We start from the raw sequence: 27,056 nt of genomic DNA, 5'->3' as shown, positions 1-27,056 counted from the left end.
GTTAAGGTCATGCAGACCCTTGTGTGGACACCTATAGCAGTTGAAATTTGTCTTCTATTGGTTTAGCTAGCATCTGCAAATTACAGGTGCAGTGAATGGCCATACACACAGGTCCACCAGTTTAATTAAATTGGCTTGAAATCTGTAGTTAAACTGATGCAACTTTGTGTATAGACAGAGTTGCATATTTGGAATTTACAAAGGCTTGTGGCTCAAATAATGAAAATGTCTTTGCTTGTCTTTGTACTTGTTCTGCTGCTGCTGTTACTCTATCTTACCATTTGTTAAAAGCATTTCAGTCCAGCTTTCTGGCTGGATATGTTCAAAAATGCCAAATGGTACCCAAATTCCTTAGACTCCCTTGAAAATCTTAACCATACAGCTGTGATCGCTTATGAAGATATATTTTTGGACTATAAACATATGACTATGAAGAGCTGCATTAACCTCCGGAGTCTGTGTAAATTTAAAATAAACTTGGAACGAGGGGTGCTACTTCATTCTCAGTTCCGCCTTTCGTAATTAAGTATTGCTGAAGTCTGAGTGAGACCAATATGTGATGCAGAGCCTAAGCACTTGGGGGACATTAAGGTGACAGGTATATTTGTCTTCATTTATTTAGCTTTTGTCATTAAACTGTTCGATAGACCTAAGTACTTAAATGTTCTTGGTAGATTACAGATAACATGAACAACCAGTTTGCTGATGTGGTTACTGAATTTTGCTTATCCAACTCATTAAATACAGTTGCATGCGGTGAGGAGTAAAATGAGCTGGAAGCAATGTTGAGTGCTCTTGTCCTCTGAAATCTAGTGGGAGAGTTGGATCTAAAATGTGGTGATATGTTTTATTGTGGATTCCTTTTGCTAAATCAGTGTGGTGGCCTTTGCCCCTGCCTGTTTATCCCCCACAGCTGGAATTGGCCAGTTCATGGGCCCGTGCAGAGGTGCCATTGGCTGCCATTTCATTTGGTGCCTTGTTGAAGATGCCCAGAAGGGAAGGATGCAGCATAGAGTGGGGGCGTGGCTGGGCCTGTCGCTCTGGTGAAGGAGGTGCCGCTTGACTTCCTGGACAGCCTCTGATTCAGAGCTCTGGTCCCAAGATGCCTTAGTGGGGTCTTCCTTGTGGATTGTGGTCTTGAGGTCTGGAATAACAGCAGGGAAGGTTTGTCACCCCTTTCCCCTCAGATCTATCTGAAGTGTTGTTATATCAAAGGTAATATAAAATTAGGATTAGGAGCAACAGGTGGTCTCCAGTCCTATTCAGGATGAGTGTAACTGGGGAATTTCATCTTCATCTGCATGGACTTTGTGACGACATTCCTCAGGCAAATGAGACCTGGTCAAGGTATCACAGTCCTTGCGTAATCTGCTCTTGGATTGGTAGAAAAATCTATAGCTCCAAAGATATTTGGGGTGTACAAAGTGGGTTTAACAAAGTTTGAGTTTTAGGAGTTGTCGGGGCCTGGTTTTGTGTGTTACCCATGGCGGAGTTTCAGCAAGTATGTGACACAAAGCTATTGGTCTGTTGTGGGCTTGCCTCTTCCTCAGATTGGAGGAGAGGGAACTTGGCTGTTAGGAAGCAAACTACTCTCCTCCTGACCCTCAAGCGATGTCCCAGCTGGTGGGGAGGTGGGAGTCGGGCTGAGCTGGAACAGGATTGGCATGGTTGCCCTGGGCAGCAGCTGCTCTGCCACCCCAACAGTGTGTGAGTATACAATGAATGGAGCAGATACCCCCACTTTCCTGCCTGGCTATTGTGGAAGGGGCAACTGGGTTGGTCCAGTCATCCTAGTGTGGCAGCTCCTAGTAATAGTCACGATATCCTTAAAGGGGCAGACATTCCACTTCCTCTGTCTGACTGATGGAAAAATCAGGCAGAAGCTGCCCCTAAAATAAGGTGGCTGCCTATGAAGTCTGTTCCTAACATCCCCCTTGCTCTTGCACAGTTCATCACAACAAGTGATCTTGTGGTGTTTGCAGGATTCCCTGATTTATTGCCAGGGGATTTGTGGTTCAGAGTCATCTTAAAGGTTGATTGCAATTGAAGATCCCAGGTGTCACATGATTCAGATTCTGTTTGACCTAGTTCAGGCCTTCCCAAGTGCATGTGCTAGCTATTGCAAGGCTTTTTTCTTCAACATGTTATTCATGGCTGCCTTTTTTGGTGGCTTTGGGCAAATGAGAACATAGCAGTGTCTGCTAATGATTGTTCAGTTATGTGTCTGGTCTGAAGTGACCTCCATTAGGGCCTGGGATCTGTGATACTGACTTCAGATTGATAGGGCTGGCAGAGGATCCCAGACTTTGCTAAGGGAATGTGATGATGATAGGATTTGCTTTCCTTTTGTGTATTCCAGGCTTTCCAGCTACCCTGTGGGAGCCGTAAGTTTATTCATGGAGATGTGAATTACTTGACCAGATTCCATTTCCCTTTGGTGCTAAAATGGGGATTATATTTCTGGGCTGAAAACTAGTTGCCTGTGATTCCCATTCTTTTGGAAGAGGGGCAGCTGCTTCTGCAGCCGCATTAGGTTACAGTGTGTCCGTGATTCAATCTATAGGCCATTGGCAGTCAGACTGCAACCTCTGCCCTCAGTTGGGGGATGCTGCCTTCAGGATGGAAAGGATAGAACTGTTGTCCTGTTAAATATGCTGGCATTTTTGTTATGCTTGCGGGAAGGAATGATGGAGCATCTTGGCCTGATGTTTGGATAATCGGCTGCAGTGTTATTCATTGGGCCCAAAAGCAGGCTGCCAGCAGTCGAGATGGTTCCCAGTTGGGCTTTGGACACAAAGCCATTCATGTGTTCTGGCATGCTGTGGGACCGGCTAATGCCACTCCGGCGTTCTTTGGCAGCTCACTCTTGCCCACTGCAGGTTCTTATTGTGCATCTTAGTGAAAATCATAGAATGATAGAGTATCAGGGTTGGAAGGGACCTCAGGAGATCATCTAGTCCAACCCCCTGCTCAGAGCAGGACAAATCCCCAGACAGTTGTTTGTTTGCTTTTTTACCCCAGTTCCCTAAATGGCTCCCTCAAGGATTGAACTCACAATCCTGGGTTTAGCAGGCCAGTGCTCAACCACTGAGCTATCCCCCTGACCTAGTGACAGCCACTGGTGTTAACTTAGTACTCAAGATAAAAAGGGGCATGCTTCTCATTGCTGAGCTTTTCCTGCAGGTTAAGCTGGTGTGGTCCAGGATGCTCCAGAAATGGATTTGGCCAGGAGCCACAAAACCCGCTGGGATTGGGTGTGCCAGGAAGGATGTGAATAGGGAGTTAACAAAGTTCCTTTGGGAAATGGGGAGCTTGATGATCACCCATTGGGAGATTTGCTATGTGGGCCCTAACATATACAGGGAAGATGATGTGAAGCTGTCTGCTGAGGGCTGAGATATATTTCTGGCAGACGTTTAAGGGTGGATTGGGCATTTTCTTTCCACTCTGTGGGCAGGGGGGAAAGCGAGGAAAATCCATGCTAATTACTGACATGCCCTGTGGCAGGTGGCTGGTAACGGGCTGTTTTGCAGATCCCAAACCCGAGTACAGGGATGAGAGCTGTTGTGGAAAGCAATAATTGGGAGCTGCGCTGGACTGTTAGTGCTGAAGGTTTAGTGAGAGGTGCTGTTTCTTAACTCCTCTAACGCTGATGTTTAATAGTTAATAAAGTTGTGGCCTGTGCTTTAACCATACATTTGTGTGCTATGTTGTCTTTACTACAGCCAAATGCAAGCTTAGACATCTGGATTGAGGAATGCAGGCCATCTCTACAGAACAAGGGACTGTAGCCTGGAAAGCAGGGACTCTGGAAAGGGATTAGGGGTCATAGCAGACCTGTAACTGAACATGAGCTCCCAGTGTGATTCTCTGGGAGAAAGGGCTGATGTGATCCTGGAATGTATAAGTGGGAGTAGTGAGTGGGAACAGAGAGGTGATTTTTACCTCATATATAGCATTAAGAAGACTGATACGGGATACTGTGTCTAGTTCTGGTGTCCACGTTTCAAAAAGATGGTTAGAAAATTGGAACGGGTGCAGGAGAGAGCCACCAATATGATTCAAGGGGTGGCAAAAATGCCTCGCGGTGAGAGACTGACTGCTTATCAAAAAGACTATCGAGAGATTATTTGATTTAGTGTATGAGCACCTGTGTGGAGAGAGACTGACAGGCACTAAAGGACTCTTTAATCTGGCAGAACGAGACCCGGTGGCTGGAAGTTGAAGCCTGACATATTCCAGTTAGAAGTAGGGCACAGTTTAACAGTCACTGATTAACCATTTGAACAGACTACCAAGGAAGTGATGGATTCTCCATCTCTTGATTCTTCACATCCAGACTGGATACCCTTCTGGAAGACACGCTGTAGCCAACATAAGTTATTGGACTCAATGCAGGCTAACTGTAATTAATTAATTGCCTGTGAGAGAGATTCGGGGAGTCAGACTAGATGATCTGATTGTCCCTTGTGGCCTTGATCTCTGAATCTGTTCACTTGCAGTGTTTGGATAACTTCCTGTCCTGTTTATTGGGATGGGGCTTTGACCAGACCTGCAAAGCATTGACACCTTAAGATCCTGGCTGGCCATGGGATGGGGAGGCCCTGCCTTATAAGGCTCTATTTGAAGTCAAAGTTTGGGGGCAACATGGGAGTCTTTTCCCACTCCTCTCCTATAACCAGGATTGGCGTGTACATGGGCAAAAGGAAGGTGGTTCTCTCTTAAGGGGGATATTTAGATCTGCTGCTAGGCAAGGCTACCATACCCTTTAGGACCTTGCCTTGGCTCACCCTCCCTTGTCCTGTTGGCTGGTAGTCAGTGGTGGGCTGCTGTTGATGGTGCATTAGGGAACAGTTACGCTGAACTCCTGATGTGCACTGGGCATAGCTGATAATCTGTTGTGGTATAAAATTCCTAAACTGCAAATTGGCAGGTGCAGTGAGGGGTGTTCCGCCCTGTTCATAGCACCCAGAAGTATGACCAGGAGTGGGAGTGGGGGTTGATTTAATATTTTTTCTGTTACTGTTGCAACTTTTGGCCTGTGTCCAATGCATGATATTTACTGTTGCAGGGGCCAATTTGTGGATCCCATACTTGTACAGGGCTCCTATGACTATTATGCTAAGCAGGGCAGGGGTTCTGGTTGCCATGTCATGTACAGATGGAGGCATCCCTCATCTGGACCCTGAATCCTCACAGAAGGTGGTGGTGGTTGAGGATGTTGGCAATTGGGCTGAATCCCTCGTGTCCCCTTAAGTGTATGGGATGCCTGGATGATCAGCGTTTGAGAGCCTGGCTGGATCATTAGCTACTGGCTGGTTTGGGCTGGGAGCACTGTTTCTTATTTCCTCTATGTTACTGTTTCAAAGGGCATGGCTACACTTGAAACTCCAAAGCACTGCTGTGGGAGCGCTACAGGTACTCCATCTCCCTGAGGGGATTAGCTTAGCTGGGGCACTGTTTACACTGGCGCTTTACAGCACTGTAACTTGCTGTGCTCAGAGGGGTGTATTTTCATACCCCTGAGTGAGAAAGTTATAGCGCTGTAAAGCGCCAGTATAGCCATAGCCTTAGCTAATAAAGTTGTGACCTAAGCTTTAACCATCTGGTTGCGTGCTGTGTCTTATTCACCAGCAGTGTCTGGGACAAGGAAAGTCTTTAGAAGGTGCAACCAAAACCAACAGACTGGCTGAGAATCCGAGTTTCTGCGTTATGTGATTTATGCTGACAGTGTGTGTCCTGTGTTAGAAATCCCTATTTCTGAAGTGGTTTTTAAGTTTGTTTTTGTCATTTCCAAAGGAGTGTTTTAGAGGATGTTTAGATTATAACGAAAAAGTCTGTGTTTTAAGATGTAATGGGTAGAAATTTTTGAAAGCACCTAGGCCCCAAGGTATCAAAGTCAGTTTTGAAAAGAAAACTGAAGTCCCATTGACAGTTAATGGGGCGTTGGCTTGTAAGTGTCTAAATTAGTGTTGAAAGTGACCTCACTGCAGGTTAAGCGGTGAGGGCGGTTGGCTGGCTTGTTGGAAAAGATTTGTGCCCCTCTAAGAGCTAGAGTGACTTTCTGCTGCAGGCCAGGTCAGCATGGGGGGAAGGAGAGGGGAGCGGAACTGGAAGAGGGTGGGGACTATATAGGTCCCTGCCGGTGCAGGAAAAGCCCTCTTTTACCTGGATATGTGGAGTTGCGGCTCCCAGCACATGAATTTAGTTCCTGCACATGCAGGGTTGGGGCAGCATCAGCAGTGGCCCGGCTGGGTTTTGGATAGGGCAATTCAGGGATTTGGGCATTGGCATTCTGAAGTGTGCAGAACGTACATGAAACTCCATGTGGGAATCAGTGTTAATTTTCCATTGTGTTCTCTTCCAGATGCTGGCAGACGGGCCAGGCAGCCGGTGGTGTGGATCTGCGGGCACAGTATTGTTGACTGGGCACATAGGCAGGCTTCCAGTTTGGCTAGTGGTCTGCAGCTGGGCCTCAGTGATGAGGCAGTCCTGAGTTGGCATGGGAGGAGGGGCATGTTATGGGACCAGCTGATGCCCCTTCTGCACGCTTTGGGGGCCCATGGGCAGGCTCCAGATATAATTGTGGTTCACCTTGGGGAAAATGATTTGGGAATGTGTAAAGGGGTAGACTTAATGATCAGAGCTAAGAGGGACTTGGGGCAGATCCTTGAACTTTTCCCAGGAGTAAAAATTGTGTGGTCGGACATGCTGCAGCGCAGGGTGTGGGACGGAGCTTTGAAGCCCCCCCGGGTCGACAAGGCTAGGAGGTATGTGAATAGGGAGGTGGCCAAATTCATGGCTGGCATAGGGGGGTCAGTAATTTCGCATCCGGCCATAGCATACAGGGCACAAGAATTATTCAGGGAGGATGGGGTCCACCTATCAGATTTGGGAGCTGATCTATTTTTGGCTGATATTAAAGAGGGCATTAGGAGATGTCTGGGAACCTGGCTAGGTATTTGGGGAGGCAGCCAAGCTAATTGCTGATGTCTCCTTGTGGCAGATGTCCAGTGCAGGTACTCTGTAGGGAAGGGATACAGTGATCAGATAAAATGGATTGGTAAAGGGTTTTAAGGAGATATTCTTTAAAGGAGCGGAAACGGGAGTGTGGGGCTCCTATGACTGGTACGGCAGGGAGCGAACCCCCTTCCTGTGTAGCCTCCCACCCTTCATTCGAGGGGGGGGGGATGGTGAAGTCCTAGCAGCGGGTTGGCTGGGGACAAGGGTGGATAAGGGGGAGGGCTGACGAAAGCTCCCAAGTATATATTGAAATGATTATGGAATTATCTGCACTGTACACTTTTTTCTGCTAGCTACTCCCACATGTTTGTGAATAAAAATGAGGCATAATTAAACCACATCCAGTGTCTCCTGTCCTCCTTCTGGCATAGTTTGAGAATAATCTTACCACACAGTAAGTGGTGAGGGCCATGGTCTGGCTTATTGGAAAAGTTGTGCTCCCATCATGGGCTAGAGAGCCAGGGAGTGACTTTCTGCTGCAGGTTAGTGTGGGGACTTGACCTATTGCCCTCCTCCACCAGGGACCAGCGGAAGGGAAATTGTATAGGTGCATTCCAGTGCTGTAAAAGTCCTCTTTTACCTGGACCAAGCAGAGGAGCACCCACCTATGCTAGTGGCGAAATACTGGGTATTGTCAGCATTTGCTGTGGCATTGCCCTAGTCGATTTTTTCTCAGGGGCTGGGAAGGAATTTTTCCCTCAACTTCAGACTGGTCAAGGTGAAGTGGAGGTTTTTTTGCCTTCCCCACAGCAGGTTTGAGGGGGCTTTTGTTGGGGCAAACATGAAAAGGAAATAGGCTATGATGTTGTAATCCGTATTTTAAATGTAGGCAGATGTCCAGTGCAGGTACTCTATAGGGAAGGGATACAGTGACAAGATACATGGATTGGTAAAGCGTTTAAAGAAGGTATTTTTTAAAGGAGCAGAAACGGGTTCAGGGCTCCTGTGACTGGTATGGCAGGGAATCAACTCTCCCTTCTTTATAGCCCCCCCAGAACCCTCATTTGAGGGTGGGGATGGTGAGGTCTCAGCAGCAGGTTGGCTGGGGATCAGGATTGGTAAGATAGAGGGCTGACGGAAGCCCCCAGGGTATATATTGAAATGATTCTGGAATTACCTGCACTGTACACTTTTATCTGTGAGTTACTCCCAGACATTTAAGAATAAAGTTAAACCACATCTAGTATCTTCCTTCTGCTCTAAACGGACAGTGGGATTTAGATGCTTTTGAAAAATTTACGTGATGTTAAATACGACTTAGTGCCTAGAATTGATAACGTTGTGGTCAATGTTGACTCATTTAAAACCACTACTTTTCCAGTCTACACTAAGTGTAAAGTGAGGTTTAATTTACTAGTTAAAATGTGTTAGCTAACACATTAAAACCTGGCCATTTCTTCTAGACCGGACATGTCCTGAGGCTATTGGCAGTCTCACTTTGGAAGGTCTTTAGTTCAGCTTTGGAAATAAGGCTACTGAGGGAGGAGGCAATGTCACATATTGGTAGCTCGTCATACTTGACCATGTTTCTTTTGAAAATGAAGCAGGTTTTGGTAAAATTCATCAAAAATCTGAGGCCATCAAAAATGCCACTTGTTACTTCACTAGTTAGAAGCCACAACTAACTTATACTCTTTTTAAGTCTTTGTGCCAATGTTAATCAAGGCAATTTTCTAATCATTGAAATGAACAGAGTTTATTCTAAAAATTCCAAAATAAAAAAAGTTCTCTTTTTCACTCCTGTCTTGTTACGATGTTCTTTATAGCGGATTTAAAGTTCGAAGTAACATGATTTTTCCTTTGCAAATGTCATCAATCTCATACAAGGAAATAATCTGAGATGGTTAAAGGGGAGACTCAATTTAAGATGCATTTGAGATAAATTTCCTTACTTACATTACAGATAGCATCTTGGGTTATTAAAGCCTAAAACATTTTAAAATTCCAGTTTACTCTTCACTGCATACCCTGGATTATTTTGTCTATTTTAGTTTTGACACTGAGAATCAGCTAATTCAGTCTCACTCTCATTATAGTCTGTTTCACTTTCAGGTTCTCCAAATATTTGAGTTTTGGAACAGTTTTGTTGAAATTAAAAGAAAATTGTTAATCTTAAATTTCATAAATATCATAAATCTAAATTTTGACCAAATTAAAGGATTATGTCTTTAACACTATACATATCTACCCTGATACAATGCGACCCGATATAACACGAATTTGGCTTTAACGTGGTAAAGCAGGGCTCCAGGGGAGCGGGACTGCGCACTCGGGCAGATCAAAGCAAGTTCAATATAATGCAGTTTCACTTATAACGCGGTAAGATTTTTTGGCTCCCGAAGACAGTGTTATATCAGGGTACAGATGTAGTTAGTGATATGCCAAATAGGCACTGGAAGTTTTCATGTGTCATTCTTAAACAGATATTACTTCAGGAAATATTTGCTTAATAAGCTTTACTGAATTCTGTGGACCCAAAGATATAGAAATAACTACACAAAGAGAGGTACCAAAATACTGCTAAACCAAGAACTCGTCCATAATGTCCAATAAACCAATGGAAGATTAAAGTATTAGAGCTCAATCTTGTGCACTATATTAGATATTTATTTCTAGCATTGCAGATATTGTGGAATGGTTTAATCTTATGTTTGAGAGCAGAACATCTCCTGTCTGTAAGTTGAGAAGTGGAATGGATTCAGTGGTCTGTATGAAGATTAAGTAGTACTTCTACAATGTTAATGAGTTATTTCAGTGGCTAAAGTTAATAGTACTTTCTTCTTCGAGTGATTGCTCACATCCATTCCAGTTAGGTGTGCGCGCCGTGCGTGCGTGCACGCTCGTCGGAAACTTTTTACCCTAGCAACTCCAGTGGGCCGGCAGGTCGCCCCCTAGAGTGGCGCCGCCATGGCGCTCGATATATACCCCTACCGGCCCACCCGCTCCTCAGTTCCTTCTTACCGCCGTGTCGGTCGTTGGAACTGTGGAGCGCGGCATTGCTGTCCTCCACGTCCCTAGCTCTCCTTGTTACTACCGTTGTTACTACCGTTGTTAGTTAGTGGTTAAGTATAGTTAGTTAATTAGTTTGTAGTGTAAATAATATTGTACATAGTTGTTAGCCAGCCTGGGCTGTAGCCCTTCCCGGCACCCGGCTCATGCCTGGTTTGCCGGGCTTTAAGCAATGTGCGGCCTGTAAGAAGCCTATGCCAACCAGCGACCCTCACGACGCGTGTCTAAAGTGCCTGGGGGAATCGCACAGGTCGGACAAGTGCCGCATTTGCAAGGCTTTTAAGCCCAGAACAAAGAAGGAGAGAGACCAGAGACTCAGGACTCTCCTAATGGAAGCGGCACTTGACCCAGCAGCTTTGCAGGCCGTGATCTCTACACTGGCACCGGATCGCACCGGCACCGGAAAGACTCCCCGGCACCAACCTTCCTCGGCACCGGGTGCAGAAACAAGACCATCGAAGTCTGCAACTCCAGCCAGGCAGACTCGAATGGAGCGCCCGGCATCGACATCTGCCGCGGCGCTACCGGCACCGTCGACTCCGGGCCCGGTGGGTCCGTCGAGTCCGGTACCGCAGAGCTCCCCCATAAGATCTGGGGTTGAGCTATTGGTCCCATCCACTCCAGAGACCTTCGCCTCGGCACGGGACCTCATTGCCCTGACTGAGTCAACTCAGCCGCCACCCCCGGTACCTCCGGTGCGGGTAGCGTCCAGGGGCAAGCCCATGATGACAGCGCCGTCTCGGGACTCACATTCGCAATCGAGGTCCCGACGCCACGGTCGCTCGAGATCCCGCCGCCGCTCGCAGTCCCGGCACCGCTCCCCTCGGCGGTACCGGTCGTACTCGCGGCACCGATCGACCTCCAGACGGTCACGGTCTGGTTCCAGCCGCCGATACCGACACCGTGACTCGAGGAGCCAGTCTCGCCGTCGTTCAGCGCACCGGTCGACCTCCCTGCACCGAGCTGGTGGCAGGTCCCGGTCCCGGTCGACCTCCCGGCACTGCGTCGGTGGCAGGTCCCGGTCCCGATCCCGGCACCGAAGCAGCGGCCGGTACCGGTCCAGATCCCGGCACCGAGACAGAACTCGGTCCCGATCCCGGCGCCGGTATGACTCCCGGTACCGATCCCCGGCACCGAGAACATCTTCGGTGCCGGACCGCGGAGACCCTTACCAGCCGCGGTCGGCCCCGCCATGGCCTTCCAGACAGCCGTCGGTGTCATCACAGGCGGACAGCGTATATGCGCTGGGCACCGACAGACAAGCGGCTCTATTCCAGGACCCTCCGCAACAGGACCAGGGTCCGCAGCAGTGGGGGTTTTGGACACCCTGGGCGTACCATCAAGCCCAGGGCCCCCAACAGCTTCCTCCTAGGCCTGCAACGGCGGAGCACAGGGTGCCGGAGGCGTCGTTGTCTCGCCCCCCTCCCTCCCCGGATGGAGAGGAAGGATCGAAGCAGCAAGACCCTGGTCTTGCTCCTGAGCCAGAGGCGAGGGCTGAGGCGGACCCCCCGTTGGACACTTTCTTGCCAGGGGTCTCCTCATCCTCCTCTCCTGACGAAGCGGTGGCTGGCACTTCCTTCAATAGCCCTCCTCCGCTAGATCTCAGGGCACATCAGGACCTCCTTAGGTGAGTAGCACAGAATCTGAGCCTGCAAGCCGAGGAGGTCTCTGAGATCGAGGACCCCGTCGTCAGCATCCTCTCCTCCGATGCTCCCACCAGGGTCGCCCTACCCTTCATTAGGACGATCCAGGCCAACGCCAATACAATCTGGCAGTCACCGGCCTCCATCCCCCCTACGGCAAGGGGCGTCGAAAGGAAGTACATGGCCCCCTCCAAGGGCTATGAGTACCTCCACGTTCACCTGACACCATGTTCCCTGGTGGTGCAGTCGGTGAACGAGAGGGAGCGTCACGGACAGGAAGCCCCAGCCCCCAAATCCAAGGAGGCCAGGCGTATGGACCTCCTCGGCCGCAAGGTCTATTCGGCTGGGGCCCTTCAACTCAGGGTTTCAAATCAGCAAGCCCTTCTTAGCCGCTACGCTTTTAACTCATGGGTGGCAGCGGACAAGTTTAAAGAGCTGCTGCCACAAGAGGCTCGTCAAGAATTCGCGGCGATTCTTGACGAGGGCAAGAAGGTTGCACGGACCTCGTTACAGGCCTCTTTGGACGCTGCAGACTCGGCTGCCCGTACCCTCGCCTCGGGGGTAACGATGCGCCGCATCTCCTGGCTTCAGGTTTCTGGCCTTCCACCGGAGCTCCAATACACCATCCAGGACCTCCTGTTCGAAGGCCAGGGCCTGTTCTCAGAAAAGACAGACCCCAGACTGAAAAGTCTTAAGGACAATCGGGTCATTATGCGCTCCCTCGGGATGCACACGCCGGGGACGCAGCGCAGACCTTTCTGGCCGCAACAACAGCAGCAGCGTCGGCCATACCCCCAGTTCCGCCAGCGGCAGGACCTTAATAGGCGCCGCGTCAGGAATGGAAGGCGTGGACAGTCAGGGAACCAAGGGGGGCAGAATCAAAGCTCCTCCAAGCCCCCGCCTGGGCCCAAACCTTCGTTTTGAAGGTGCGCCCGAGGGCGCAGTACCAGTTTCCCCCACGGATCCTTCCCCCCCCGTTTTCCAACCGCCTTTCATTTTTCCTCCAGGCGTGGACCCAAATAACATCCGATCGCTGGGTCTTACGCACAGTGCAGACGGGATACCGCCTGCAGTTTGTATCATTTCCTCCCTCCCGCCCCCCTTCCTCGTCCCTCTTCAGGGACCCCTCTCACGAGCAATTCCTTCGGCAGGAGGTACAGACGCTCCTCGACAAAGGAGCTATAGAGGCGGTTCCGGAAAACGAGAAAGGCAAGGGGTTTTATTCCCGCTACTTTCTGATCCCCAAGGCCAAGGGAGGCCTCAGGCCTATCCTCGACCTGCGAGAGCTCAACAAGTACCTAGCGAAGTTGAAGTTCCGCATGGTATCCCTGGGGACCATTATTCCATCACTGGATCCGGGAGACTGGTATGCCGCCCTCGACATGCAGGACGCTTATTTTCATATTGCCATATGGCCACACCACAGACGATTCCTTCGATTCGTGGTAGGCCGCCTTCACTACCAATTTGCAGTCCTCTCATTTGGCCTTTCTACGGCTCCGAGAGTATTCACAAAATGCATGGACATCGTTGTGGCACATCTTCGGCGCAGTCGTATCCACGTGTTCCCTTACCTAGACGATTGGTTAATTCGGGGCACGTCGGAGCTACAGGTTTGCAGCCACGTCCGCAGGATCACCGGCCTGTTTGCTACCTTGGGCCTCATGATCAACGTGGGCAAGTCCACCCTGCTCCCCTCGCAGAGGGTGGAGTTCATTGGGACCGTCCTGGACTCCACCGTGGCCAGGGCCCTTCTGCCGTTGCCAAGGTTCCAGACGTTGTCGGCAATCGTTCAGCGCTTGCGGGCAGCCCCCTTGACATCGATACGGACATGTCTAACCCTGTTAGGCCACATGGCAGCATGCACATTTGTGACCGGTTACGCTCGACTCCGCATGAGGCCCCTCCAGTCTTGGCTCATTGCACATTACCGGCCGGCAAGGCAACCACTAGACATGCTGATCACAATCCCCCAGGGGGTGTTGGATTCTCTCAGCTGGTGGCTAGACCAGTCCGTAGTGTGTGCGGGGCTCCCATTCCACCCGCCCCAGCCCTCGGTGTCCCTAACGACGGATGCCTCAGATCTCGGCTGGGGGGCCCACCTGGGAACCCTGAGAACACAGGGCCTGTGGTCCCCACAGGAGGTGAAGCTGCACATCAACATGCGGGAGTTGAGAGCGGTCCGCCTTGCTTGTCAAACGTTCTATCACCAGCTTCAAGGTCGTTGTGTCGCGGTATTTACCGACAACACGACGACCATGTACTATATCAACAAGCAGGGCGGCACCAGATCCTCTCCCCTATGTCACGAGGCGATGCAACTCTGGGACTTTTGTATAGCCCACTCCATTCACCTCACGGCTTCCTTCCTCCCCGGAGTGCAGAACATGCTGGTGGACCGCCTGAGCAGATCCTTTCTCTCACACGAGTGGTCCCTTCGCCCGGACGTCGCCCTCTCGATCTTCCAGAGGTGGGGTTGTCCCCGTGTGGACCTCTTCGCGTCCGGGGGGAACAGGAAATGCCAGGCGTTCTGCTCTTTTCAGGGCCGGGAACCCGGGTCAATAGCGGACGCCTTCCTTATTCCGTGGACGACCCACTTGTTCTACGCGTTCCCCCCGTTCCCACTGGTCCACAGGGTCCTTCTGAAGGTGCGCAGGGACAGGGCCCGTGTGATCATGGTAGCCCCGGCGTGGCCCAGACAGCATTGGTACCCCATGTTGCTGGACCTGGCCATAGCCGACCCAGTTCCCCTGCCCCTTCACCCGGACCTGATCACCCAGGAACACGGAACTCTCTGTCACCCGGACCTCCAGTCGCTGCACCTAGCGGCGTGGCTCCTGCGTGGCTGACCAGTTCTGAGTTGCGCTGCTCCACCCCGGTACGGGAGGTACTCTTGGGCAGCAGGAAGCCTTCCACTAGAGCGACATACTCGGCCAAGTGGAAGCGTTTCTCCTGTTGGTGCGTGGAGAAAGGTCTCCGCCCGATGGAAGTTTCGGTGGCCAATATTTTGGACTATATCCCTCAAACAACAGGGCCTGGCGATATCGTCCCTGCGGGTCCACCTGGCGGCTATCTCCACCTTTCACCCGGGTGGGGATGGCCGCTCCGTTTTTTCTCACCCGACGGTGACTAGATTCCTGAAGGGGCTGGAACGTCTATACCCTAACGTCCGACTCCCTGCCCCGACCTGGGATCTTAACCTGGTGTTGTCTCGGCTCATGGGGCCCCCCTTCGAGCCGTTAGCTACTTGCTCCCTACTCTATCTTTCTTGGAAGACTGCCTTTCTAGTGGCTATCACCTCAGCTAGACGGGTGTCGGAACTCCAGACTCTCACGGTAGACCCCCCGTATACAGTCTTCCATAAAGATAAGGTGCAGCTGAGGCCACACCCTGCCTTTCTCCCCAAGGTGGTCTCAGCCTTCCACGTCAACCAAGAGATATTCCTCCCGGTTTTTTTCCCGAAACCTCACTCTTCAGGCAGGGAGCAACAGCTCCACTCGCTTGATGTCCGTAGGGCTCTCGCGTTCTATGTGGAGAGGACCAAACCATTCCGCAAATCCCCCCAGCTTTTCGTGGCAGTAGCGGACCGCATGAAGAGGCTTCCCATTTCCTCGCAGAGGTTATCCTCATGGGTAACTTCCTGTATCAGAACCTGCTATGAGCTGGCCCATGTTCCTACGGGCCGTGTGACTGCGCATTCCACCGGGGCGCAGGCGTCGTCGCTGGCTTTCCTCGCCCGTTTGCCCATCCAGGAAATCTGTCGGGCAGCGACCTGGTCATCGGTCCACACCTTTGCTTCCCACTACGCCCTGGTCCAGCAGTCAAGAGAGGACGCGGCCTTCGGATCTGCAGTGCTCCATGCCGCGACTTCTCACTCCGACCCCACCGCCTAGGTATGGCTTGGGATTCACCTAACTGGAATGGATGTGAGCAATCACTCGAAGAAGAAAAGACGGTTACTCACCTTTGTAACTGTTGTTCTTCGAGATGTGTTGGTCACATCCATTCCACACCCGCCCTCCTTCCCCACTGTCGGAGTAGCCGGCAAGAAGGAACTGAGGAGCGGGTGGGCCGGCAGGGGTATATATCGAGCGCCATGGCGGCGCCACTCTAGGGGGCGACCTGCCGGCCCACTGGAGTTGCTAGGGTAAAAAGTTTCCGACGAGCGTGCACGCGCGGCGCGCACACCTAACTGGAATGGATGTGAGCAACACATCTCGAAGAACAACAGTTACAAAGGTGAGTAACCGTCTTTTCTGGTATATATCTGCATACTTAGTAAAATTTGCTGATTTAAAAAATAAATTGGCATGCTTAAATGTCTGTGCAATCAGTTTTCTTGCAAAATGACCATTATAAATTCAGGAGAAGCTTTTGTCACTTGGAAATTAGTGTCAAACTTTACCTTACCTTTTATCCACACTTTAGTGGACATGTTTTTCTCAAGTGTATTTAAAAGTTTGAATTAAGATTTCTGGGCGATTGGGGTTTCCTTTGGGATTGGAGGAGACTATGCCCTAGTCATGATTTCCTGATCCCAAACTCCTGACGCATGGATTCCTTCACTATCTTGCTCCTACCACCACTCTCATTGAGGCTCTTTCATTCCATAGAGTTCTAGATTGGTGGCAAGAATGAGTGCCTGGAAACTTTAGTAGTGTAGCTTCATGCAGGCTACAGACCTGTCTTTCCTAGTAAGGATCACTCCTGCCTGGGCCCTAATCCTCCCATGAGAGAAGGGTGCTGGGCTGAATCCCTTGCCTGCAGAGGCACCAACTTTGAGAGTTCCTGGGAGGGGCGGGGTGGTCGACCCCCTTCCTGGGTCCTGTGCTGCCCCTGTGCTGGGAAAAATCCTTAAGCAGAGAGAAAAGCCAGCCATTCCAAAAAGCTGCTTCATATTTAAATAAACTGTGATAGCAGCCTAGAACTGCCCTCTTCCCCTTCTGACTAGGCCTAAGATGTTGCAATGTTTCCTCCTCCCCCTTTTTCTAACCTGTGGGTGAAAGATCAAGTTAAGATGACTCTGGATTTTATCATGTGATCTTAACACAAACTATTGGATGTGAACATAATTTTTTCACATTCAAACAGGCCATGTATGGGTCTGCTGTGACTGTGCTGCTGTTCCACTTTTATTGACCATCTTTCATTTTAGCACTTCAAAAAATTTCCCCACTCCCCAAGTCTTGGGTTTTCATTTTGAGTTTGGTGCTCTGGGTGCTACAGTTAATGTATAGAGTCTGATGATCACCAGATCTAATTGATTGGTGCCTTTCTAGGGAACATAGAAGGAATCTCATAAATTTGTTGCATCCCTATCAGCCTATGTTTCTAGCTTATAGCTATTTATGCAAATTGACTGGAACACACTGCATCCTTTCTTCCTGGCTTTGTCAGAAAGTATGCTCCAGCATTTGATTTTATTGTGCTTTTGGCCAGGGGCAGTCTCCTTAGTCAGATGCTAATATTGTTCTGCATAGTTCATAACACTGAGCGTGCCTATCATATTGAGGGTGGGGTGGAGACAGAAATCTCAGCCCTTTCCCTGCTGATCTTTGTTAGCAGTCTGAAACGTACTCCTGACTTTACTTGCTCTGTTCTTTTTTTGTGACTAATTTAGTACATTCTGCACATGGGTGACTTGTAGAGGATCACCCCAAATGCCTCTGACATGATTTCAGTTCTCGTGGCCTGTCCCAGACTGAACATCTGGTCTGGAGCTTTCTCTGGGCACAGCATGAACATCCTAGGACTGCACCACGCTGTTTTCAGTTCCCCATTATTTTTTTTCTTACTGCAAGGATGCAAGATGGAGGGAGGGAGAGCTAACAGCAGGTGAATGAAAATTCTGCCAGAGTTGCCAAGTTTTCCCTCCTCCACGTCCTGCTTTACTGCACACTTGTATGTTTCCCACTTTCCTTCTCACTTGAGAACACAGTCTACCTCTTTAAGTTTCTCCATTTAGTGTGTTTGAAATGGTCTTGCAGCATGCATTCTTCCAAATGTTGAGCATTCTTTACATTATCACTGGCATAAGCTTCTGTCTGTGACATCCTTCCCCCAGTCTGTCTGATCTATTGTGTGGGGCCAAAGCTGGAGAGGTGCTGAGCACCTGCAGCACCCATTAACTTCATGGGGATTTGAATCAGGATTGGGCCAACAAGGAGGCAAAAACATGAAGTAAATGTGTAGTGCAGTCTTGCTCCCTGTCAGCAGAGACACTCTACTTTATGTACATGTACAAATTAGACATCTGGCATTCTGATCCTGGCTCTCTGATTACAGCAACTCTCTGAAATACTCTCCAGCGGGCTGAATCAGGACCCACTTAAGTGCTTGCAAATGTCATTCTTGCAGCCCTTTTTGAAAGAGGGATGTGAGATTGTGGAGCTCTGGATTTGAATGCAATAAAAAAATGTATCACGTGAGCCACAGCGCTATGCAGTGAACAATTAAACCAGAGTCTGCTCTGAATGCAAAGTAGTTTCCCAGTGAGGGGCAGCAATGCTCCTCCTTAGTGACTCTCCTTTTCAGAGCCCTGCTTCTTAGGAGCAAAGAACTTCCTTTTTCCCCTGCAAGGTGCCCTGATGCGACTGAGGCACTGCAGAACAGAATTGATGCTCCAGGAACATCTGGCTTAATTTGTTTTCTGTTCCTCCTCTCACCTCGGATCTCTCTTCTAGTGCCTGATTTTGTGTCTGCAATTCCAGGTGCTTGCTGTGTATTGTGCACAACACTGGTTCCATTCTGCTGTTGTGCTGTACCAGCCTAGATTTCATTCACTGAGTTAAATTCCAAGCGGCAACTGTTATCTGAATTGCATTTGCACAGTATGATGGATGGTGATCATCTCTAGTAAATATTAATTACTGACAGAATAGAACTGAGATTTGGAAGAGAATTTTATGACTGTATGAGGCCCTATTCATTGAAGCTCACGTGCAAGGCAGAAAGGGAGCTGGATTCAGGTTGATACTTAGGACAATTAACATGCAAACCTGGCATTGCTGGGCTAGAACAAGGTGCGGAGAGTGTATACGTGTGAAATTTGGGTGGTAAGATGCGAAGTTGGGTCAGGAGACAACTATACTGTGTGGCTTCAACTTCAAGGGAACTTTTGATGTTGCAAACGTGATACAAGAAATACAGGAACCAAAAACGTCCAGTGCAGCAAATATAATTCTGAATGGATTTGGCTAACGCAGTCTGGACATTTTCGAAGAGACTAGCATCTCCCAGGAAAAGGGACACAGCCATAAATACCTTTGCAAGGAATGTAATGGATCCAGATAATCTGAAAGGTGTAACTGAGGGAGGACAGGGTGACAAAGGGAGAGGATGATCTGAGACCCTTCATGCCAGATACTGGGTCTCTGACACACTGCCCTACCACAGGCCAGGAAAGGACCAGGGCAACTGAGGAGTGGGTAAGCACTTGAGACATGGGGGTAAAGAACTGCACTGAAATGAATGGTGCAGGTGTCCATTGGCTCTTGCAGAATTTCAGACTATGCGTCATGCAGTTCATTGCCTTTGTTTTAGTTCAGCATGTTCTCCTCTTAATCACTTATGGTTTTAATGAGACCTTTTGAATCGTAGCTGGTTTGGAGTCACTGCAGGATGCCCTTGGGAGGGTGGGAACTGGAGCACTCAACCAAGGCTGTGTCTAAAGAGGGGCTTTCTCCACGAACCTACTGATCACTCGGCCACATGGTGTGGCAGGAAGAGGGGATCAAAGCACTTCTTCCAAGTCAAGGGTATCCATCAGAAAGAACTGCTTGAGGAGAGGGATGGGTGAAAGGGTATAGAAATTGCCTTAATTCTGCACCAAGTGAAATTAACCTACCCTTTCTTATGAGACATCTGCATTTCTGCGCAGATAGTTGGACTACAAAATCAAATCCCCCCACCTGAACGAGGGGTTTTTCAGAAAAAAGAAAAGGAGTCATGGCACTTTATGTATCTTGTGCTATGAAGATGTGTTTTTACTTTGAATACCTCCCCCCCTTTGTTAAATGTACAAAACAGGCCTAGGAAATGCACTGGCTTAGCTTAAAAGCCAAAGTGAGAAAAGGTTGGAATTTATAGCCCTGTTTCTGTGCCCTTGCTCATAATGCAAAGGACTTTGAGACTCAAAAAGCAGTTGTTAAAGAGCAAAAGTTAATGTAGTACAAGGATGCACTTTTAGCTCTCTCCTGAAGGCATCCTGAGGATTACAATACTAGTCACTCCAAAAAACAGAGTACATGCTGGGCAGGTTTGCGCTAAAGTTATTGTTGTGGATTAATCAATGTTTGTTTCAGAGCAGCCTGCACCTCCTAGTTATTATAAACCTGGCTCAGTGTCATCGTGTCTTTCTTCTTTAAAAATGCACGTTGCTCACACTATTACCTGTTTTAAGGAGTGGGTCTCACACTTGTCTCGTTTCAGAAGGGGAAATGGGAATTTCTTAGAGCATCTTTATGTCTAACCAAAACTTGAGCTCAATTCCACAGACCTAAACAGCATCTGAGTGTCAGCCACTGATTTTCTGTGTTTTATTTTGCAGAGACGTTGGGGTGGTGGTAGGAGGGTTTGTGATTGAGGGAAGGGGAAATTGGGTGTTTAAATGTGGCTCTTCTGTATTACAAGGCACTAACACGACTCCCGTCTGTATTTAAATGCTGTCCCCAGGTTACGACTATGGCTATGTCTGCGTGGAGTTTTCACTCTTGGAAGAGGCCATCGGATGCATGGAAGCCAATCAGGTTGCTTTACACTTCGGTCGAATGCTGCTAGAAGAATATTGTTTTGCTGAGGGCGGGTGGAGAGTCAGTGATTTTGGAAATGGTTCAAAAGAAGATCGGCTCTTGTTTTTACTCAACACTGCTGCTCAAATGCCAGTGTTCCCAGAAGCTTACAAAAGGCTATGTAATGCCTCTATGAAAGAGGCAAGAGGCTCTGAATGTTCTGCTGTTTCATCTTGAGCACACCTGCAGATTGGCTAGATTTAAAAGCTTGGAGATGAAAAAGATTCCCGGTACAGGTTGTTGCCTCTGTGGGTTTGTACTCACAGTTGGAAAGAGCTCTGCTAGTGTGAAACTCCTCACTGCCCTGTCTGTGCACAGTAATTGTATCTGTCCCCTGTACACAGGGTTCGAGTTAGACACAAACATGCGTCGCTATGGGTGAAGCCTTGGATATGCAGCTCAAATGCTACTTGCCTGTTACTTTTCCATGTGGCTCATCTGCGTGGGGAGGATTCCTCATATGTGTCCCCTCTTGTATTCATTTTGTCCTTTGGCAAGTTGATGTTGCATACACAAGGGCTGGCCTGTGCACAGTTGCACCTGGTAAATCTGAACATTTCTAGGGTGACCAAATAGAAAGTGTGAAAAATCGGAACACTTTTTTCAGATGTGTAGAGTATAGGACAAAGCCTATAATATTGGAGTGGTCCCGATAATATCAGGACGTCTGGTCACCCGAGATGTTTCTGAACTCTAAATTTAAAAGAAATGCTCAGCCTTTCTCACACTGAATAAGCTCCCAACTCTAGCAGTAATTCAGATTTGATTGTTTGAAACCTGTTGCTGTTGAGCATCATCTGACCCTCAAAGGCTGTAAATCACGGAAGACAAGAAGAACTGAAATCTACCATTATCACCCATTCCCTGGAAATTGCAGGGAACTGACTGATCACCTGGGAGACAATTACCTGATCACAGTTCAGTGCTGCCCAGGAACACTCTTCTACTAGATCCCTCTCAATTAGCTCCTGGTTAGGGGAGAATGACTTTCCACCTCCTTTTCAGTTTTGCATATAAGCAAGAATTGCCATAGTTATCTAACCCATTCATACTTAGGAATACCATTGGCTACCTTGCTTAAAGACTGGCTTCCCCAGCCAGGGGAGAGCCATGCAACTTAAAAACTGAGTCACAATTTTAGAATTGTATGGCTGTGCAGCTACTGTAAATGTGCATACAGCCCACCTGTTAGATGTGGCATGTATGTGCATACATCTACAGTTACAATAGCAGTGCAAAGTCTGAGCATGTTCCTGTTCTAAAAACTTGGTGCTAAATATTGTAGAAATGCTCCTATAGCTTCTGATTTTTAATGCCAATGAGAATATGTGCAGGCTGACGTAATCCCACTACTGCTTGTGTCCCCGATGAGGTCACTTGGCAAAAAGGATGCCTTCAGGGAAGCTCTGGAATTTGTACCATTTTAATGGGATGCTGTCACAGTGGGTTAGGCTAAAATCTGACTTCCCTTCCGTGTTGCCACCCATGCTTTCGCTGCCACCATGATGGTTTTCATGTAAAACATACTATCAGGGGAAAATCTGTGCATAACTTGCTGTGAACAGCGTAGTAACTAAACCCTCACTATATGCACTCAGCTCTCCTCTTCTCAGCTCCTCTTACCTGCAATGGTCAGTGTACCCTGAAGGGACAGCCCTGAGCACCTGAGGAAGCTCCTCCCCATCTGGGTAGAATGCTCTTCCCACTCTCCTGTTGGGACATCTACAGGCACTGGAGCAGGTGTCTGTTTTTGTTCAGATAGGAGAGGTAAGGACAGGTAAGGTTCCCATCCTTCACTTTGCGATGGGGGCACCTGTAGGTATCCAGGGAGTGTTCCTACCCCACGTAGGGTGCATGTAGGAATCTGGGCAAGTTACCCTACACACATCTGAGAGGGTCCAATTGGGGACATGCGTAGGCTGCCCCTTGGCATGACATACCTATCCTTCACTTCTCCCCTCCTACACTTGCTTGCACTCTGCAGTGCTGGCAGCACAGAGAGAAAGTTCCTGTGTCTCACACACACACTTGCATGTCTTATCCCAGCCATGACAGGGCAACAGCAGTCACCTGGGTAGTCTGTCCATCCCACCACGTGCATCCTGATAGAGGCACCTCCAGGCCCCACATGTAATGATGTTTTCTGATCATCCTGCTGGCAGCATGGGGCTGTGTCACATGTGTGGAGAATGTCTAGAAAGTGTGACCATCTCCATGGGAACGTTGCAAGGTCTGTTCTTAGGCCAGTTCTGTCAGGACCTCCCAGTTGTGACAGTGTCCTATTCATTGCAACAGTTGTTAGTAGTTAACATGTGGCAAGTTGTGTTCCTCAGCATGAGCCTGATCGAAACCCAACTGAAATCAGGGGAAAGGCTTCCACTGACTTTGGTGAGAATTGGATCTCCTAACAACCCCCCCCCCCCCCCCCGCAGCCCTCATGGCTGACCAGTATGTGGAGCTTGACAGAATTAGGGAAAATGACCTCTAATTTAGGACAAAATACTAAACTTTTTTTTAATCAACGATATCTGCTGTGAGGCTAGTAACTAGTCTTTCAGCTCTAAGTCCAAATTGAGCTCATTTGTATGATGAATGGACAGGGGAATGTCATCGCTCCATCCCCACAAGATAGGACTCACACCATTTTAATCTCTTCCTGGGTGGGGCCCAGGATTGAGTTGTTAGGGAGAAAATGTCACGTCATCAGGTTGGGAATGTATCTGAATTTGTACAAACTCTTATTAGAGTGCTTATGCAGTGGCTTGGGTACCCTGCACAATCTTTTAACAATATACTAATAACTAAACCTTTTGGTTACCCCAGTCAGATCAAATAATATAGAAAGACAAGAACTAATAACTTCCCCATGCTATTCCCCCCAGAGTGCCACAGCCCCACTACCCAACAGCCATCTCCTGGGGTAAGAGCGACGTCTTTCATAGAGTCAGGAAGCTTACACTGACCTTGACTGGATAAAATTTGGCAACTCTTTTCCTTGTTCCCTTCACTTAATACAAACCAGCATTTGGTTTATTGTGGTATTTCCAGATTCCACGTCACAGATTTACCAGGTCCAGCTATTTGTCCAGTAAATGTAGCGTGGGTGTGTGTATTGGCTTCTGAGGAAGTTTTCTACTGAATGCATTGAAGTGAAGAAACTTCCCTCTTCTCCAGTGCTGTCCTGTTTCTGTGATGAAAGGATGCCTTTCATACCACTGCTTACTTACCAGTTATCACAGCTATAGTTAAAGGGATTAAAACATCCCCATTTCTAATTAGCATGATGACATTTTAGGGGTTAATGGCACAAAGAGGTCACTTTAATCCATGGGCAGCCAAACTCTGCTCTGTTTATGGCTACATTGGAAACTTGCCAGTAGCTCAAAGGCCACCTCCAATATGTCTGAAATGGGCAATATTGCATTTGCCCTCCTCCTGTCTGCTTGCTCAGGTCAGGATGGAGAATTGCTGGCTGCAAACTGGAATCTCCAGGGACCTGCACCTCTGTGTTAGAGAAGGTTGGCTGCAAGCTGCTTTGCAGAACTTTCTGGGTTTCATTTGGCTTTCTCTGTTTTAATGCTGTTGGTAACTGGTGCTCTTGTTGGTTTTGTTGCCAGTTGTCTGCGTCATTGGGTTTTGAGAGTGGAGACTTCTTCCATGTTCATATGGCAATCTTAGTTTCTTTGGTGAGATGCAGGGTATATTCAGAGGACTTATCTGTGTTGGTCTTTAATGCTGATGATTTATGGGGCTTCTTCCAAAGAACCTTCCCATCCTTTAAAACCTGAGGAAAGGTGAATGGTCTCTTGTGTTTATAAGGTCCATCTCCTTTCATCTCCTTCATGTACATACTCAATGCTGCCTGCCAGGCACAATGGTGTGTTCCTCCCAGTGGGATCAGTGCTCTGGCTTCTTCAGGAGCAGGCTCATGAAAGTAGTAATTACTAGGACACTGCTTCTTGGTATGGAATTGGATCTGTCCGAGGGGCTGCAGCCCCTTGTAGGGAATGTGACTCCATGGCAGGTCTCTCTCATCTTCAGGAGAAATGCTGGCTCCATTTAAAACCCCTTGGACTTGTTCTTGGGCACCAAATGATCAGCTTTTTCTGGGAGGAAGTGAAGCAGGGATCTGAGCTACAGTGGAACTAATTTGTTCAGTGAATAGTTAAATCAAGCCTTCCAGTGCACGTTAGGAGAGCTGAGTGTTTTTAGCCCCATGTGGTCCCTTCCGTCATTATAGTGGATGGAAGACGAGAAGAAAAAAGATGCATCTGTCGCTACCTGGATATTTTCTTTGCTCTGTGAGATAGGGCTGCTGCTGGTGTGTGTAGGACAAGGTGTGAGACTTGTCAAACTTGTGGACAGGAGAACCAATGGAAAATTGGGGCAAATGGATGATTTTGACAGTACTCATAGTACCTGCCCCACTGAACTTCTCCCAGGCCCTTCACCCCAAGAAATGTTGGCAGCATACTTATTTTGTGTGCCTTCTGTCAGTGGCTGACCCTTGCCTGCTATTTGCTTCTGCTCCCTAACAGAGGTCTGGAAGTTGTGGAGGGATGGTTAGCATTAATTTCCAGGACAGACTTACGATAATGCTGGAGTTCTGTGGGCACATGCTAGGTTGGTTGTTCCATGACTTGCTCTCGCTTTGCAGAGAGATCCATGTTTCCATATAGGTGGCACATACCAAAGAGCTGCCAGTTTCTACTGCAATGACCCCTGTTCCCATTTCTTTTTCTAATGCGCTCTTGCTTCCTTCCCCTTTTGCCATGCACCAGAGGGGAGCAGAGGGCCCTTAGCTTTACCTGAGCAGACCCCAAATTGGCGAGATCAGAATGTTAAGTCAACATCTAGAGTTTTTCTGCTCTTGTGTGTCCCTCTTCCTTTATCCTTTCATTAAACTAATATATCTGCGATGTAGCGCCTGGTAACGATCAGCAGGAACTTCACTGCAGCTGTTTGTTAAAATCCATGTGGCTGTTGGAAGAGCAATGGGTTGCTATGTTGCTTTCTGCCATTTACATCCTTTGAGGTAGGGAGGTTAGGATTTACAGGCCTTGAAGGCATTTGGTAATAACTTATGATGCTCAGCTCCAAAAACGTTGATTGTGGAAGACTTATAATTACCCCAATGCATTTGTTGCTTAATTTCAGCCTGTAAATATCTGTAGCACTTGTGTGGTGGTCTTGGGGGGGCAAATTGTGTGCATGACAATATGCATATTGCAGTCTATGTGGGGGATTGTTACCCAGCATAGAAGTGAATTTTGGAAATGAATTTTGTCTAGTGTTGGCAGGAGGTGTTAATTGCAGGGGCCTCTGGTTGGTCCGTAATCCTGAAGAAATGTTTTCTACATAATTAGAGACCAGACTTCTCTACATACCTTTTCTAGGATTAATATTTCTCTTGGGTGTAAGGCATTCTGCCCTGTACTTGCTCAGCAAAGGAAACACTTCCCAGGTTACTCTGTCTCCTGCAGTTGTGTGTGATGGTGGTAATGTTTGTAAGTGTGCTCAGGTTATAGGTCCTGAGCATCCTGTGTAAACTCCAATATCCCACACGCAAGGAGAGCAGGAAAAGACTCCATTCAGGTCACACTCTCCTCTTGGTACCTGCGTCCTGGGATAAAAAACGGAAGCATGTTATTTTCTGGTTTGCGTTAAACATACACTGTGTTTCTTGTTAATTGTATTCAGCACAGGGGGTGTTTTGCATATTGCAAGGGAGAGTGTCCCTCTGTTGTGTTCTGTATTCAAAATGTCCTGGTTTAAACCATAAGGATTTCTGGCAGTGTGCTTTGGAGTCTCCTGTATTGCTTGTTCTCATTTGGAGAGTGGGAGGAAGGTGTCTGTCCCTGTGAAGTGATTCCTCCCATAAATCTTCCTACCAAGTTGAGGGGCAGGCAGAATCGTGAACTAATATGTTCCGTAGCCCAGTGGGCTGGTGAAAGGTGCTGTCAGTGGGCTGTATGTTGATCGGATAAGAGGATGTTCAAATAAAACAGCAATGTTGTTGATTTCTTTTGTTGTATTTGATTCAAAGTTGCTTACGTGCATTTGCCATGAGCTGACTCACAGCCTCTTTTTTCAATGGATCTTGAGCTGCTGGGTCACCTGATTGTTCACCCCTGCTTGTTTTGCCATGGTAACTGCCACCTTAGATCACTGTGTCACTGAAGTTTTATTGCCTGAGAAAGGGAAGCGATTAGTTGAGCAGTGTTACAGATCTGCCATTGGCCCGAGTCTTGTTTGCTGGCTAGTTGAGTTGTACTTCCTGATATCCTACAGATGCCTATGTATATACCCGTACTCCTGTTCTGACATGGCTGCAATGTGTGCTCATCTGTGCGTAGGAGGACGATTTAAGGTTTGTGCACTAGAGTGATCTTCCTTATGCTAAGGAGAATTCATCACATTGTGCAGCTTTTGACCAGCTGAGAAACTGATTCATTCTTCTCCTAGTATTTAACATTTCTCTGGGTCTTTTCCTTCTATCAATCTCCCTTAGTCTCAGCCTTTGTCTCTTTCCCTGAATCTTCGTTTGAGGTCTTCCCTTATTGCGTGGGAGGTCTTTTGGGATCTCCCTCTT

General features: G+C 48.2%; 1 protein-coding gene across 5 annotated transcripts in view; it reads left to right on the top strand.

Moving 5' to 3' along the window:
* The window catches only part of RBM6 (RNA binding motif protein 6), a 139,126-nt gene that overhangs the window by 39,794 nt on the left and 72,276 nt on the right, over positions 1–27,056 (top strand). For all 5 annotated transcript variants that reach the window (XM_050958637.1, XM_050958640.1, XM_050958636.1 and 2 more), the window contains exon 6: positions 20,349–20,422. In XM_050958637.1, the coding sequence (XP_050814594.1) occupies positions 20,349–20,422 (74 nt within the window). The remainder of the gene's footprint in view (positions 1–20,348; positions 20,423–27,056) is intronic.

The sequence above is a fragment of the Gopherus flavomarginatus genome, chromosome 6 (genome assembly GCF_025201925.1).
Source record: "Gopherus flavomarginatus isolate rGopFla2 chromosome 6, rGopFla2.mat.asm, whole genome shotgun sequence".
Classification (NCBI taxonomy): domain Eukaryota; kingdom Metazoa; phylum Chordata; order Testudines; family Testudinidae; genus Gopherus; species Gopherus flavomarginatus.
The sequence above is the reverse complement of the archived record's forward strand: the minus strand, read 5'-3'. Positions and strand labels throughout refer to the sequence as shown.